Below are 18,111 nucleotides of genomic sequence, written 5' to 3' on the forward strand. Positions count from 1 at the left end.
ATCTTGTGACAAATCACATATAATACTCCATTTTCATTAATTAGTCGTACCAAATGCAGGGTGCAACCGATGAGATTATTTATTGTGGTCCGAGACTATTATTTTTTAGGTGGTCTTTTAGCATAAATGGAGGGATAAAATTAGAAAAGAAAAAAAATAGTAGGGGTAAAAAGGGAAAGAAAAAATTGATGATGTGAGATAGAGCACCAGATTATTGGATGGTCCTGAATCATAATAAATATTTCCGCAACCGATATACAATAGATATTTCACTTCGTGATGAAATTTTTCTTGGAGTAAATACTCTTTCGGGTCCCTAACAAAAAACACGGTCTCCACTTTAGTCCTTTACAAAAAAAAAATTAGTTAGTTGGTCCCCATGAAATTTAAACTGGACCCATTTTAGTCCTTTTGAGGGACTAATATGGGTCTTTTTGAATTTGTGAGGAACCATGACTTCAACTAAATGGGTCCACTTTGAATTTGTTAGGGATCTCGAGACTAATTTTCTTTTGTAAAGAACTAAAGTGGATATCGTATTTTTTGTTAGCGACCAAGAACTACAAGTCGTGCTCCTCTTTCCTAGATAAGGAAAAAAAAAGTTTCTATTTGAATTCAAATGTTTTCTATTATTTTCCTTTGAATCCTCACTTTTTATTCATTTTTGGAAGGGATGTTAATCCATCGGTTACATAAAAAATGCTCTCCTATGTATGGACAAACAAATGATAGGGTCACGCAATTTATTACGCTACATCCTTAGAATTTTATAAATTAAAAAAAAAAAAAAAAAACCATTAGCATGCATTGTGTCTGAATTTTTTGCCCCACTCCGTCCTGATATATATAAGAAAAAGAATCCACAAAGATAAGGAAAAATGCGGATGAAATATTCGCATAAAGTTTAATTTTAATTTTTTTTTTTCTCATTTCTAGAAAGTGACACTAAACTAAGCTTTAGTAATTAATTTGAATTCACTAATTGTCGATCCTTTATAAAATTGAATGATTCTGCTTATACAACCTAGGAAATGTGCTTATACAACCTAGGAATGATGAAAAAGGTTGGCTTTCCAAGACATTTCATGATTGAATAGCCAACGGGAGTAATTTCCTTCCATTTCACTAAATCTTAGTTTCAGACAAAAAGTAAATTAAAATAAAACACATTTAAGAGAAAAATTCTAAATTATTAAAATGTATACATAATCAATTCAAGCAAAATTATAAATTATAAAAAAATTCATGATTCATTAATTTTTTCTTAAAAAAAAAAGTTGAAATTCAAAAAAAGAAAAATTAATAATAATATGTATCATACATTAAACAAGAAAACACAAAAATTTAACTACAAGAACAAACGAGTAAATGAACTATGAGGTCTTGCCACCCAAATCGAATTAATTGGGTAATTGATGAATCTTTAAAAAAATTAAATAAAAATTAAATAACTCTTTTAAAGGCGCTAAAGCAACACTTCAATTAAGTTACTAATTTCAACGTAAATGAAACATTATTGCCCTGGGAAGCACATGAAGTAAAACTATATTCTTTCAGATGGATTGGCACAAACATTGTTATAGTAAACCAACCTTTTTCTTCTTCTTATTCCCCTAACTAAACAATGTAATAGCCAATGCCACCAAAAGAATGCATAAACAGGCCAAGAATTTTTCTCCCCACTTACATTAGTGGGAAAAACAATAATACTATCCACAACACATCACATAACACTACCATTCTGAGCGTTATGCTACATCAGATTCATTTGTCTAGATGGCTCAAAATCTACATAGTTAGCCGGTGCAGGTCCATTAAACCCATACACATCAAAAGCTTTACCATCTGAAGGCACTACAGAACCTTCACGTGCCTTAAAGCCATCAAGTGGTGAAGACCAAGGAGCTGGAGTAGAAGGGTTTGAGCTAGAAGCATCTTGGTTGAGACCAAGTGCAGTTGGATTCTGTGGTGAATTCCCAGTAGGCCTTCTGTTTGAGGAATTAGTAGTAGTCAAAGGAATGGACACTGATTGCTGCTGCTGTTGGTTCTTCATTGGTGACTTGGGCCTAAGAGCCTCTATATCAGGAGTAGTCACCACCAGATGAGGTGCTTCTGGAGGTGGATTCCGCCCCCCACCTCCTTGCCATACTTTCCCATCTTTGTCAGCAAAATTCTTCATATATCCCTGAATTAATAAGTCAAGGGGACACACAAAATCAGCATAAAATAATGGATATAGCATATCTAAGAATAAAATCTTGTCACTGGCGGAAATAAATTCAAGATAACCAAAGTAACCTATTATTGGACCAAAGGGGAGGCTAGAACCTAGAAGTAGGTCTAGAGCATGAACTTAAGCCTAATGTATATTCCATATAACAACTAAAATAACTCAAGCTGAATGGCTAGGAGACTCTAGGTAATTAATATCAGCTGAACCTTTCTGCCTCTCTCTTTTCTCTTCATTGTCTGTGTCAAAATAGTACAACACTCTTGCATGGCTACTTGCACTAGTTAAAAAGCCTCAGAAATTGGAAGAACTTTTTCTAGCATATCAATTTAATTAGAAAAACTAACCAGACAAATCACTCCACCAATTTAGGGTCAACAATTGAAACTATACCCATTGTGGGGTTTCATGAAAAGTCAAAAAGGAACCCAGAAAGAAAATCATGTTATCTTCACTGATATAGAAAAAGTCTATGATAGAACGTGTTTGGTAGACACGTTAAAACAATAAGATACGAGTTTTTATTTTATGTCTGGTACATCTGAAAAAAATAACAGAACTAGACATCGGGTTAAAAAAGTGGTACATCTTGGTTCCACTAAAAGGGTGGAATCAAGGAAAACAGAGAGAACCACACTACTATTTACTTTTCATACTAAAAATTATCACCGAGTTTCATCTCTCACTCTTCCATCTTCTCCTTTATACAAACTTCTGAATCTTCCCTATAGAAGTAAACTCTACAGAAGATTTTCCTATAAGAATAGGTTTGCGTCAAGGATCAAATTTGAGCCCTATAACTTATTACTTTAATATTTGATGTACTTACTAGGCATATTAAAGTCAAAGCCTTAATATGATATTTTGCTTGTTGATTTGTCGAGAGAAGGAATAAATTCTAAACTTCAGTTATGAAGGCATGTTTTGGAATCAATGGGCTTTCAGTTAAGTAGGAATAATATGAACTACATGGAATACATGTCACTACAACTTGAGTTAGCGTTATTTTGATGAACTTGGGATTGCAGCATAACACAAGTTGTACAGTTTAGGTTTCTTGGATCTATCTTAGGAAGTAAATGGGACTGTTAAACATAGGATTCAAATTGGGTGAACTAAATGCAAAAATTCACCAAGCATAATTACTAATCTCAAAGTGCGTGAAACTCAAAGGAACAGCTATAAGATATACAATGCTCTATGATCATGAAAGTTGTGGCAGTGCCGTGATGACAAGAGCAAAAATAAGTGAAACACATATGATACTACTTAGGTATACGAGTAGTGATAGTAGACATCCACGAAGAACAATCTATCTAAAATTAAATTGGAACGGCAGCGATTGAGGTGAAGATAATGAAAAGTCGTATAAGATGGTTTAGTCATGTTAGAAGAAAACAAATAGAGGCTTCAGCAATAGAAGTGGATCAAATAGAAGAGCCCAAATAAAAGGGCAAGAGGAAGGCCTATGAAAACAACAGGAAAATCCATTAAAAAACTCGCTCTAAATGGTTTTACACTGATAATTTGGATTTTTATAGCCGTCACATCCATTGATCCAAGTAGCCAAGTGGAATAAGGCTTTGATGGTTGTTCTATATCAATTTAAGTAAAACCTCAGGCCAACGAAACCGCATAGCCCAACCAGTGACTCCCCTGGTCTTTACTTGAGGGCTGTAGTTATGTGATAGGGTTCAATCCCCCACATTCTCATTTCCCATTCCCTTTAGATCAAATAGGAGCTCCCTAGAACCAATAGATATGTAAGTAAATAAAAACTACGGACCTCTTGTATTTCACCTCAAATTCTTTAAGGCTCTTTCAAATTTGGGATACCACAAACCTTGTTACCAGCTACTTCCGACAATTTACCAAGTTCATATAGACAAGAATGCTATAGAGATAAGTTTTTCAATATATGCCTCTCATAACATGAATTTCAAATATATTGTAACAGTCACTAAACATATATTTCCAGTGGATTAGTTATGCTGAAGATCACCCAAATAAAAAAAGTATGGCTAACTGCTCAGATTTCTTGTCAAGAGTTTGGCTTATGATGAGAAAATTGTCCTAAGAACACAATAGGTCATAATATCCCACAGGAGCTTACATCAAACAAATCAAAGAATACGGATCAGCCAGATCCAAAAACAAATCCAATGGAGCAAAACTGACTCAACTTCAAAAGAAAGCAAAACAAAGAAAATTATAAAATTAAATAAAAACGCCAGTACATGAAGAAAAAACAAGTAAGTATGCTGGCATTTTGAATTTCTCACCTCTGCATTAAAATTTGAAGATGATAGTTCTTTACCAACAGTCACCCAACCGGATCGGATATTGTGGTCTTCACCAAATAGCTCTAATCTCCTCCTTCCAAGGGAAAAGTGCTCAATAATCCTATACATATCTTCAGGCTTTTGGGTTGAGCCTGCAATATATGAGAAGGAATTTGAGGAGGCACTCATCTGATTATTCTATACAAAAACTATAATAGGCATGTCTAAGAAACCAAGAATTTTATCTTGTTAGTACTATTATGTTACGTGTTATTGACAAGAGCCTTCTACTGGTAGTACCGTGACCTAGACTATTGAATGAAATCAACTTGTTTTGAATTTGATCAACTTTTGCTTGGTTTGATTCTCCGTTTTGGATTCTTAGAAAAACCTGAACTATACTCAACCATAAAAGTTAGACTTAAAATAAAACCACAGCTCAATTGTGCAATAACACCAAACCAAACAGTCACTGTGTGTTTATTTGACTGATTTATTTATAGATCGGTTTTGTTCCTTGAAGAACACTTACTAATCTCCTTCAGCTAAATATAGAGAGAAGCTACCTACTTTCCATCACTTCTGACTTTTCTTAAAACCATAAAGATTGGTGTTGTCAGATCCACAAAATTTCTCATTCACCGAAAATAATTATTACCACTTTGCAAAATAATCTGAAGTTAAATTCACAACTATTTATTCTCAGTGATTAGATACTTGAAATATTACAAAAGCGAGTTGAAGGGAACATCGGATCACACAGAATGCACATTAAATGTACCTATGTTACATGATATTACATTAACAAAGAAAACTAAATTCAAGTATGAAGATAATTATGATTATTTTGGATAATACTAACCATAGGGTGGTTCTTCAGCAATAATTACATCTGTATCAATGTTAGCATGAATTATATGGCCATCAGTACTTCGACGAACAGTTCCTTTGATGCCCATCAAGCAGTGTTCCTTCACCACAAACAAATTCAACAGTTTAAGCAAGACCATTGTATTAAGTATCGAAAGCTCAAATACTGAAATAAAGCTGTGGATGTACCAATGACAAATCTTAACTAACCTTTGAATGTTGAAATAAAGTATGTGAATCATGCCGCAGTCCTGGAGTTGCATTGGTTTTGTTTGTCTTTGCCCAACATATGTCTTCACACCTACGAAATCCCCACTATGAACACCCAGCCGTCACCCCCAAAAAGAAAAAAAAAAGAGAAAGAAAGAGATTAAGCAATAGAAGACATGAATAGGATATGGGCATAGCCATAACCAATGATTGAAGCTAAATCCTGTTGGTATTTCTAACATCCAGGTTGTTTACCTTCTTTAGACATTGACGGCCTTGTTCAAGGCCTACACCATCACCCACCCAAAGGAAGATGAAGGAGGGAGTATCTGCTATAGCCTAAAAAAAGCGGGAAAACAAATTAGAAGTTTAATTCAAAGATAAGTAGTGTGCACGTATAAGATGAAACCAAAAGTCAGGCAGCAATATATAGTAATATATCATACAAACTTGCATATACCAAAACATTTTAAAGGAGCACTGCATAAATCATTATACTATGAGAAGCACTGCAAAAGAAATTTCTTAGTATGAGTTTAGCAAAAGTATGAACCACATAATCTTGCCACAGTACCATTTTTAACATTATCTTTCAACTGCAGCATAGGGTACTAAGAATAATTAGCCCAACCAATTTCTTCATACAGTCATTCATGTGCATTTGAAACCCAAGAAGAAAGCAAGATGCTGAGACTGAAAGGACCCAAACAAAAGAATGTCTTACAAAAATAGAATAAAATCTTACCTCTATCTTGAGATTCATTATTTCTTCAAATGTCCAGTACTCCATATGGTCAGCGACACCGGGGGCACGGTGCACGTACTCCTCCCACGGGGGATCTACAAGAATGACATCAAACTTTGTTCCAAAGAACTCTGGAGACAGTTCAAACTCTTTTAGATTACATTTATAATACATAGGAGCAGAAGAAGAGTTTGTCACTATCTCATCCTTTTTCTGGATTAGCTCCCTAAGCTTAGGGTAGTCCTCTACAACACTTGTGAGCTCAAGCTCCCTAATGAAATTCTGCGGCCGCATACCAGTGTCAACAAAGTTCTGAGAATAATCATTCTGTTCACCTCTAGATGGAGCTTTACCAGGAGCTCCACTACTTTTAGGAGGAACCCATCCCCCTGAAGTTTTATCAGCTGGTGCTCCTCGAGTCATTGGTCCTGCAGAATTAAAACCATGGCTAGAAATGCCTGGGGGAACTCCTCTTCCGAGGCCTGATTGGTTATAATACATTGCTGGATTTGGAGGATTCCCTATGTTAGCAGCAGGAAATCTTGGGACTGATGGACCAGGGGGTACCGGAGATAGTGTTGGCGGAACAGCTAATAAATTCATATCAACACCTCGAGCTCCAGGCCAAACGGCTTGAGTAAAAGGTGAAATGAAGACGCCGGGGGAAATTGGTGGACAGGGAGAAGGTGACATACCATGTGTAAGAGGCTGCATTGGCCCAGGTGGAGGCATGCCAAGAGGTGCATAAGGTGATCCCATCATTGGCAATGGCATTCCAACCTGCTGGTTGTCTCTCCCAATTGGCCTAACCCTTCCTCCTCTGCCAACCCTATTCCCTTTTAAACCATGTGGACCAGCTCTGTTAAAGGATCTAGACTCCTGATTTCCATATTGAGGATGTGAACCACCACCAGTACTGCGAACAGACCCAGCAACCTTTTGACCTCTTCCTCTTCCACCATAAAAATCATTGTCATCATCAGCGTATCTCTCCTTAAGATCTTCACCAGGTGTTCCAGTCCCACATGAATCACTTCTTCTAGCTCTTTCTCCCTGATGATATGCCCATTCTTCGTCATTAGATCCCAGTTTAACATTGTATTGTTGATTAGCTTCAGTTCTCCTGGAAAAGTTGGACATAGATTCTGATTTGCCATAATCATTGGACTTTGTTTGGATCTCTATCACATCATAATTACCATTAGAAATTCCAAAGTTAGATGAAATTTTAACAGCATCCCCCCTGCTCACATCCTTTCTACCACCAGACCGGCCATGAGGCCTCTCATTGTCGGTCCTCTCACGACCATGTCTATGGAGCTCCCATTCTCTATTGTTATCATACACAATGTCCCCATTTGTTGAGTCTCTGTCAATACTACTCAGTTGCCTCCTTTTCCAACTTTCCCGATCCTTATTCCCGTCATTCCAAGTATCATCTTTGCCTTTGGATCTATCATCCCTATAGTCATCCTTATCAATTTCCTTCCCTTTAAAGCTTCCACTTCTTTCAAAATCCATCTCTGAGTTTTCTGAATCTTGATGGCGTCGTCCACTCCTCTCAGGCGTCCTAGATCTGTTTGTGCGCCCTGCTTCTCTAGGAGTTTTATCCCTTATCCTTGTATTTCCATCCTCATCTGCATTTAATGGCCTATCCCAGCTTTCAGCTACATCATAACTGCTGGGTGTTCTCTGGCGCCGGGGCTTCTCTATTCTATCCTTGTCTAGCATATTGTCTTCACAGCTAATATCTTGTGGTTCTGACCTGCCTTTGCTCTTACCTCTCTCAAGATCAGCTACTCTATCTTCTTTATGGGTTGATTTGACAACTTTCTCACGGCCGGAATCCAATCCCTTGCTTTTACTCTCCCCAGGTTCAGTTCTAACAGATCCACTCCTCTCTCTAGAACTCTGATACTTATTATCAGAAGCCTTAGCATTTCTGTAATCACCTTTCTCAGAATAACCATCTTCTGTATTTTTAATAGTGTCAGCTTCATCCCATCTCCTTCTTGAACTTTTCACCTGCTCAGAAGACCCATGAACCTTCTGTCTGTTGCTTTCCTTCTTCTCAGAGTGTCTACAATCTTTATCCATTTTTTCAACCTCCCTATCATGCAACCTATCTTCTTTACTCCTACTTCTGCTCTGAGAACCATCATGATCAATTTGCTTCGACGAAATTTTCCTCCTCTCACCTTCATCGCCCCGGCTATGCACTTTACTCCCATCTTGCTTGTTTTCAAACTCTCCATCCTCATACCAACTGCTCAACTTCTCCAATGTGCTTTCCTCTTGTCTCTTCTTCATCTGTTTCGCGCGACGCGAATCATAACCATTGTCATCACTATCAGCCCTACTTGATCCACTAGACCTCTTCCTACTCTCAGTTCTACTATCTCCATAACCTCTTCTTCTTCCACCTCCATCTAACCCTTCACCCTCTTCTCCATTCCCAGATTTTCTTGACCTGTGCTTCTTCCTCTCACCACCCTCCCACTCCTCATCATCCCCTACCCTACTCTCAGGAGAACCCATCAACAAAAACTAAACCTAATTATATTCCTCTTCGCAAAATTTCACAAACGAATTCACCAAACTTTCTCCCTTCAAGCCGTTTGAATATTCAAAACCCAATATATAATAAAAGTATGGGCGATAAATGAATAAAAAAGTAAGATTTTTCAACGAAAGCAAAAGGTTCGAACAAAAAAGAACAACCTTGAATTGCGTGGGAGTTATGGATTTCCCAATTCAAGAGCAGCGAGGAAAAAAGATGCAAAAGTGGGAGGTGGGTATGGCGTGGATCTTAGTGAAGGGAAAAGGGTCGATGGAGTTTATAGTGTCACCGACTCAACGTGCCTTGTGGTAGAAGAAGAACAAGAAAACGAAGGAAAGGATAGAGAAAAGAGTGATCTTGTTGCAACTATGCCATAACACAACCTCGTACATCTTATGTTTGCGAAGCGGGTAAAAAACCTAAAAAAGTTAAAATTGTCGAATGATTTGGGCCCTTCTTTTGGTCTTTTGCTAGGCCCAAGGTACTACAGTCAGCTTATATGAACACTAGGTCGGGTAAAAACAAGCCCATCTTGATTAATCTAATACGCCGGCCCATTTGGTGAAAAACATTAGTTTTGATTGTTTGAATATTTCTTTGTCAGATTTTTATTCGCATACAGATTAATTTTTGTTATGGAGATTGATAATTAGTTAAAAAATTTATGCTGCTTTATATTGGAATGAGCCTATCTTTATTTTATTTTTATTTATTTATTGGATAACGTTGAAATGTATTATAGATATCATTGGCTTTGAATCCTTATTTGTTATGTCTAGCAAGATTTTATGTAACCTAGAACAGTAAACATTTGCAAATTAGTTTCTTTTGTAAATTTGGTCCCTAGCTTATAATGTTTTAACCTATTTTGTCAGGTTACTTGTTTTTTTTTCACTTTGTTTATTATGTCTTCACTAAATTTGAGTGACTTACCTCATTATATACAGGAAAAACTTAAAAAAAAATCTTATAAGTTTTCTCATAACTACTTACCCCTCTCCTCAAAAAACTTAATCATTTACCTCCTTATTTAAAGTTACTTTATCATTTACCCCCTGATTTGATTTTTCATCCAAAATTATAGTTAACAATGTTAATTTTTTTATAAAATACCAAAATAAGCCTTTAAAAAAAAGCATTAGTTGATCTTTTTCACTTTGTCACAATCTTTTATTGGAGATCTGAAAACCCTTTTCGCAGGAGCTACCTCCATCAAAATGAAAGACAAAAGTAAAACAAGAATTGTTTACAGCTATGCTACCATAAAGTAAAAACAAAGTCCATAAAGAGCCAGAAAATTATGGAGTCTAAAGAGTAATGGGTACCCAACTCCATTATTAACTAAGTTTGATAGAAAGAAAGAAAAGGAAGATAAAAAAAGAGGAGCACGGAATAATCATGTGAAGCTCAGAGTCAACACAAGTCCATCTCAAAGTCCCCATTTTCATTTGAATGTAATTTTGAACCTTGATTTTTCAACTTTGTCCTAAATAACATGTCAACATATACAATATGTTTTAGAACCGAACCTTTTTATTTTCATTGTTGTAATGGATCAGCACCTTTTTAATAATGTTGTGAAAGAGAATTATGTGTTGTTGATTGTTGTGCATTGAAAGGACACCAAACAAAAGTGGCTTCTCTCTCTCTAAAAATTGTAATGAATCTTTATCTGAAAATCAAGTTGGATGAACTTAGCAAATCTCAAATGGTTTCATTCATATGGTGGGAGCAAGTCTGAAAATCTAGAAGATCAATTAACGTTTTTGTTTTAAAGGTTAGTTTTGGTATTTTATAAAAAAATTAACAATGTTAACTGTAATTTTGGATGGAAAATTATGTCAGGGGGTAAATGATAAAGCAACTTTAAGTAGAGAGGTAAATGATTAAATTTTTTGGGGAAGGGGATAAGTGATTCTGAGAAAACTTTCAGGTTATTTTTTGAAGTTTTCCCTTATATATATTTTAATAGACGTTAGGTATCTGATTAAATTGGGCTGGAAATTATTCATCCCAATAGATCATTGTTATGCCTCTCAAATGGTTTGGTCCGATATTTGTTCTTGATTCGAAAGTCTACAGTTATAGGATGTTGATTTAGACTTTTTTACTTAAAGTGATTATTCGGAGCAAAAACCAACTATAGGTTTGGGTTATGGTTAAGTGTGTCTCTTTAGTATGAGTGAGTGAGTATGATCAACCTGAAGTCCTTTCCATTGGTACTATCCTTGTATTTATAATGGTTTTTATAAGTGGTTATTGATAATGAATGTGGAGCAGTTCTCGTAGTGATGATCTAGGCAGTTACATAGTTTGTGGCTTTAGTATTGCAGAGTGGGAAAGGGTCGTGGGTTAAACCCATGATCTGGGCTCTTGCCCTATAGTCCCACAATTCGAGCTCATAGCCTGTAATCCCAAAATCTGGGCTCATGGTCGTTTGTCATATGTGTTACTCCGGGTAAGAAGGTCTTAGACCAACACTTGGGTTATGACTTGATAGGCCTAATGTTAGCACTAAATTATTTATATAATTATTGTATTATTTTATATATTTTAATCTTTTTGGGTTGACAATTACAGGAAAATGGGCTGAAAAATATGAAATATGGCTCAATTCAAAAAAGGAAATAACCAAGCCCAAGTTAATTTATTTTTGCTAATAATTGTAATTATTCATATTTTTTAGGTACTTTGTGGAAGAAGGCACGTGGATCAGTTTCATGGAAGTGAACATATTTTAACCATTGGATAAGTCAGAAGATGGACGGCTACTGATGAAAAAGAATTTTTTAGTTTTTAGTTAATTTTTTTTGGGTTGTAGAGAAGAGATACAGATCAGATTTTAGGGGCAGAGTTAGTTTTTCATTTTTTACGTTTTCAATTTTTGTTGTTCGTCACTGTTCTTTCTTTCTTTCTTTTCTTTGACTTTGAGTGTTGAGAGATATTGTGTGAAAGGCTGAATGCATCACTCTTCAAGATCCAATAACTCGAAGCACCGACAACGCTGAGGAGGAAGAAAGGATCGAGGGTGCATGCAAGCGAAGATTCAAAATCCTAGCTCTAGTTTAGGATCGATATTTTGATTTGAACAATTACTTTGATTTTACTTTTTAATGCATGTTTTCTTTCTCTTTAATCTTTGATTTTTTGTTTCTGAATATGGGTTTCTAGTTCTCTTATGTTTTGGGTTTGTCAAAATGATTGGAGGAATTTCTTTTGATGTTCATTGTTACTGTTTGTTTTGTTTTATTCGTTTAATTCTTTCATCTTTTTAACTCAAGAAATCCATGGGAAAGGGACTTGAGTATTTCAACAAAAAGAAATTGGGAAATGGATTTTTGTTAAGTATTAAATGAACCCTTTTGATTAGGGATAATCAAAGGTGATTTCTGATATAATTTTCTGTAAAGATTCAAGAAGCTTTGGGAAAAGTCCTACTTGAACCTTATTGCTGAACCTGGAAAGTTTGAGCTAAACTTGCCGTAGCAACTCAGAAATTGAAATAAACATGCTATAGCAATGTACGAATTTGCAGGAATGCAAATAATTTTTGTCATCCATGATTTGAGATATACCCAGAAGTGTTTTAATATTGATAATCATTTTCTTACTTTTAGATCAGATTTTAATGCTTGCTAAAAACTATACAAAAATTTCTTGTTCTAAAACCAATTAAGTTCCAATTTCAGAATTTTTAGTTCAAAAAAATAAGAAGAAAAATACTTCAACCCGTTCCCTGAGAACGATAACTCTTTCTTTTGAAAAATTACAACCAACACCTAACCGGGTTAACGAACTTAGGGTAACTTGATAGACCTAAACGAGTTAATGAACCCGGAACATTAAGCCCCCGCAGCTCGAATTATTAAAGGAAGGGTACTCTGAGGTGCTAATCTTGTGGTTTGTCTTTATCTTAGAAGTCGGATCCATCAAAAGGTCATTTCACATTAAATGCTGACTGCAGTATCATGTCATGTGTCATTCTCTGATTGGTCTTAGTCATGTCAAATGACGCGAGTTGAAATTATTTCAAGATTTCAAAATTCGAAATGAAAACAACTTTTAACAAATATACCTCTATGTTTCGTCTTCTTTCACCTTTTCTTCATTTACTTTTCTTGCTTCTGGTTTCTTTTTATTCTCTTCTTTATCTGTCTTTCCTAGCTCTTCTTTTTTTCTTTTCAACGTTTCTAGTCTCTGTTGCTCTCCTAGTTTGCATTGTTCCAAGCTTTCAAGGCGTTAGTGAATCGTTTCATTATATTTACAGGTAACTTCCTTTCTCCTTCTCGTATACTCGTATCTTTGCTTGTATTCTTTGTTTCTGTTGGTTGTATCTTCTATTATTACAATAGTGTAATGAATAATGAGGGTAAAGTAAAAGGTATCTTGACAAAGAGGGATTTCTTTGACCGGTTAAACTTCTTTGATTTGAGAGAACAAGGTTGTGTCCCTTCTAGTAGGGGTTTTAGGCATAATCACATAGCTCTTTTCTTTCCTTTGTCGGTTCCAAGCGCATTAGGGTGTCTTTGTGTCCTTTGTCGGCTTCTGATACTGTATTTTCTTTTTATCCAATTTTAGAGTTAGAGCAATAAGTTGGGTTAGTCGTCCAATGCCTAATAAAGTTCCAGTCCAATAATATCTCATAACTAAGCTCATGAATCTTACCTTAGAGAATTTTCCTCTTTTTGCGACACTCACCAACGTACACGCATGATGGTGAGTGTAACAGCTTGTTGTGCACTGGTATTGTTAACATTGATTATGATATTAAGCGCAGTTACAATCACAGTAGTTCATTTAAAAATGCGAGTAAACTTTTTCTTTTTCATTACGTAAGCCTTTAAAGCAATAATAAAACGTAATGATAAAAACTGTGATCATAACTGAAATCTCAATGCGGAATAAGTAAAATAAATGCCTAAATATCATATGTTGCTTATCTCAAGTCATCAAGGGATTCCCATAAACTCACTTAGCATAAATATCATTTTTACGGTTTTTACATAACTGAACATGGTTCAGTCTTTTGGACATTGTTCGCAATATACTGGTTACAAGACCCTCATATTTTAGTATGTTATTCTAGATTCAATAACCTTTCCAACAAGGTATCACACGTCCCATAAAGTTCTCATTTGCTTTGGTTATCACCGTTTGAAGCTGGACAAGCAAAACTGCCAGCCAACCCAAAACAGGAAACCAAACATACCTTAACATTTCTGCGATTCTGAACAAACCACTAAACCAATTGCTCTCAAATTTTTATAGAGTAAACTGGAGCTTTAATTTGACATATCATGAGCCTAATTTGAGTAAGAATTGAGGGAGAACTATTTTTTGTAAGACAGGGACCTGACAACCCCCATGTGTAGAGCCATTTGGCTAGTCTCCACTCAATTAAGTCTACAGGTCGCTACACAACTTCAAATAGGGGTGTTCATCAACCGATCAAAACCGATTCAAACCGCGGTGACCGAACCAAAAAACCAAAAACCAAATAAACCGAAAACTGAAACACCGAAAAAGAACCGCAAATTTTAATTGGATTGGATCGGTTTTTGAATGGGTTGATGAAAACCGATCCAATATATTAATTCTCCTCTACTTACTTGGGTCTTTCCCCAATCATAGCCCAAAAATTTCTAAACCCAAGACCCATTAGGTATCAACTAAACCCAAGAAAAAATCTAGTCACATCTCATCAATAAAATTTTATCTTTGTAGAGCTTCATATCTCATTGCCAAAAAAAAAACTATATTATAGTTTACTAATGCTTTTGTATTTAAAAAATAATAATTTACAAAGCCAATATATACAAAAGATGTTATTTGCATAATAATCATAAGATAAATGTTAGGATTTTCAAAAAGCCAAAAACCGATCCAATCCAAACCGAAAAAATTGGATTGGATCGGATCGGATTTGAAAAAAAAAACCGAATGAATGATTATATGATCAAACTGAAGAGATTGGATCAGATGATTTTTGCTTCCAAAACTGATCCAATCCAGACCGCGAACATCCTTAGATTCAAATACTACCAAATTTTTACACATCATAGCAGACATCTCAAGCTTCAGAGTGATGTATAGCACGTCCCTATTGACCTCTATGGAGGGAGATATGCTCTCCCAAAGTTAGCCTAAAATCTGTCATTCTAGTATAAATTTTGGTGGCACCTCTTTTGTTTATTCAACCTATCCCACTTTATCAAAAGTGTGTTTTATGCCTCAAGGGTACCTAATAGTCAAGGGTGGCTCTCAAGGACCAACAATTCCTTGGTGCTCTTACAATCCATAACAATTTACATCATTTTCCTCAATTTACAATATCAACCTAGACTTAGCCAAAATGAAGCATGAACAAATATGACATGATAAATAATCATAATGCACTATACAATGTTCATGCTCTAAGTCTAGCATATGCCAAATCTGGCCTCAAAATGCAAAAGCTCTCCACTCCATAAGCTCATCTTGTGGGCCTCTTGCCCATGGCTCCAAACCCGCTACAATCACCTGAAATAATGCCCCAAACGCAGGGTGAGACATACGAATATATCTCAGTAACCCAGAAGTTCTGGAGATCACTCCCCCAATGGCTCACTCATACGTAAATGTACAACAATGAATCATAACAACCAAAGCGGGATATAGCAAGAGATTTAGAGAAGTAGGGGGATATACAAGAAAAACATACGATGAAGCTAGAAAGGTCATAGCCAAAACCACGCAACAGCCAGCCTATTGGCCTCGGCATATAGCCTAGGGCTCTCATCCAAGAATGTGTTCCCAGAACATCATCCAAGGCACCATCCATCCAATACACCCGAGACATTCCTAGAGTGCTTCTCAACGGATAACAGCTACATGCCCCCTGGCCAACTGAAACTCCCTCACGGAGACCTATCCAGTGGAAGTCCATAACGCCATAAGGTAATCTATCTACTAGCCAAAGATACGGTACATCCTATGTTCTCAATATATATACATATGCATGAGCATGTTATAATCACATCATTGACATATAACTTCCAACCACTACCCCAATGGGCATGGTGGAGCACACACAGAGATTAACCCCAATACTAAGAGATTACCTTATTGAAGCTCCCAAGCTAGGTAGCTCCAATGCAAGTTACACCTGAACTTGGTTTAACCAGAAATGCCTACACAAAGTCATTCCCATTTACATTAGCAACACATAAAACCACTCAATTGGTCATTCAAGTATTCATGCAATTATGACATAAACACTTACCACAATCTTCTTAGTTAAGGACCAAAGGTAATCCATCAAGCTCACTATTCAAAGCTCGCGTCTGTGGGAGGCAACCTACAATGATCATACAAAGGATCATCAATTCAATTATGCATCAATATTGCAATGCAACACAATGAACTCCCACAAACCTAACAACCCCATTTCAGCCATTAGGCCACAATTACCAATTCATGTTGTTAATTTTATTCGAACGTTCCTATGGCTTCCTAAGTCCATGATAACACCAATTCAAGTCCACAACATCATTCAATCACAACTCACACCATTTTTCCTAAACTCCCTCTTTATGACCAAAATTTGCATCCATGCACATCCAATGATTTTGCTTCTAATTCACATGTATCACACCATTACACAACCTATTTAAACTTAGCTCCAATCCTCATAACACCAACTACATGAATCTTTCATCATCCTTCCTTATTTGTCCTTTAAATGGTCGAACCATGCATAGCCATACCCCAAAGGATATTCAATTCAATTTCACACTTCCACACATCATACAATCCTATAATTAACCTATACAGCTACTCCATAACTCAATTATACAATCACACAACCATATCAATTTACAAAGTCATGCATATCAACCACAAAATTTGCCTAAGTTATAATATTTTTCCTCAATAATTTTTATGAGCTCAATGATCATCAAACATCATTCTAAGACATATTTATCCAATACATATTTTAAATTTGAGGTCCCCAACCATATCAAACCACACACACATAGCTTAGGGTTCAAGAAATCAATCCATCAATTTATCCAATGAAAAGTGTTGAAACTTACCAATGATTAAGGCCTAAGACTCCTCCACACAATTTCCTCAAATTTTTGTGGCAATGGGTCACATTTTTCTCTCAAACTAGAGAGTTTCATGGGTTATGGATGGTATGGTTGTGTTTGGATAGTTGTTTACTTAAACTTTCATGTGGAGGAAGTTGAATTTTGGTGGCTAAATCATCAAGAACCAAAGTATGAAATCCTCCCCCTTTCTTGTGCAAGCTGCGAGTTTAGAGAGAGAATAGGTGAGGAAGATGTTGAATAGTGCCTTGGGCACATGTGTCATGTTATAACTTAAGTGGGGTGGGTCTCACTGTCACCTCGTGCGATTCAAATTATTTTGAATCTCCCGCTTAAACCAATAAACTCTAATTAATTCCTAGATCAACCAATATCCTTTAATTTCCCTCGAGCAGATGAATCCGGAGTTTTTCGGTTATTCGGTGAGATCACAGTTTTAAGCTGTTAAGTACATTGAGCGCACGCTTCCCCCAAAACCCTAATTTCAATTAATTTTCATCAAAAATCAGAATTCTTAGTCCTATGTACCATTTATAACTTATTTTCAAGCCTATAGCTCAAAATTCATTTGGTACGCTTTTTGGTGCAACTGTATCGCTGTATTTTTTCTCGGTAAAAATATTATTCATCAAATTTCCAGAAACTTTCCTAACCACTCAATTTTTCGTTCTGAATCCATTTCCAGGGTTAGTTTTCCTATTTGGGACTTTCTACTCATATTTCATTTCCTAGGATTACGTGTTTGACAATTTACCATTTTACGTGTTTTGACTCAGAATTCAAGATTTTCACTAACCTTGCCCTTTAATTCATATTTTAACTGTAATTATATGTTTTAGAATCACGAGTTGTTATAGTGAGGCAGTGCCTCACTATTCACTACAAAAGGGAGACCTAGGCTAACAAGTTTTGGCTTATTACCTCTTATTATTAGGGAATATATTATAATACGCAAACCAAAAAGGGAACTAGAGAGCCTACGTGGAGCAAAAATTATTTGATATATGTGTAGTTGAAGCCATTCATGTGTAAAAGATAGTAGTGTAACTGTATTGTAAAGAATAGTAGTGTAGCTGTAATGTGAGGTGGTATAGCTGTGGAGTTAGGTGTGTAAGTCAGTTAAG

The 18,111-nt window shown here is 35.9% G+C and overlaps 1 protein-coding gene across 2 annotated transcripts; it reads right to left on the bottom strand.

Annotated features, from left to right (window-relative positions):
* Positions 1 to 1,467: 1,467 nt before the first annotated feature.
* LOC133298534 (N6-adenosine-methyltransferase non-catalytic subunit MTB-like) lies at positions 1,468 to 9,239 on the bottom strand. Of its 2 annotated transcripts, XM_061497837.1 has the most exons (7): positions 7,894 to 9,239; positions 6,338 to 7,827; positions 5,848 to 5,931; positions 5,593 to 5,697; positions 5,375 to 5,483; positions 4,513 to 4,664; positions 1,468 to 2,185 (listed from the first exon to the last, which is right to left on the bottom strand). In XM_061497837.1, exons 1-7 carry the CDS (start codon positions 8,873 to 8,875, stop codon positions 1,754 to 1,756), a joined length of 3,354 nt encoding a protein of 1,117 aa, XP_061353821.1. In that variant the 5' UTR covers positions 8,876 to 9,239; the 3' UTR covers positions 1,468 to 1,753. The 2 variants fall into 2 exon arrangements, with proteins under 2 accessions (XP_061353821.1, XP_061353820.1); XM_061497836.1 differs by having other exon boundaries at positions 6,338 to 9,239.
* Between the last annotated feature and the right edge of the window lie 8,872 nt (positions 9,240 to 18,111).

The sequence above is a fragment of the Gastrolobium bilobum genome, unplaced genomic scaffold (assembly GCF_033153095.1).
Source record: "Gastrolobium bilobum isolate Gb01-03AN ecotype WA unplaced genomic scaffold, APGP_CSIRO_Gbil_v1 utg12686, whole genome shotgun sequence".
Lineage (NCBI taxonomy): Eukaryota > Viridiplantae > Streptophyta > Magnoliopsida > Fabales > Fabaceae > Gastrolobium > Gastrolobium bilobum.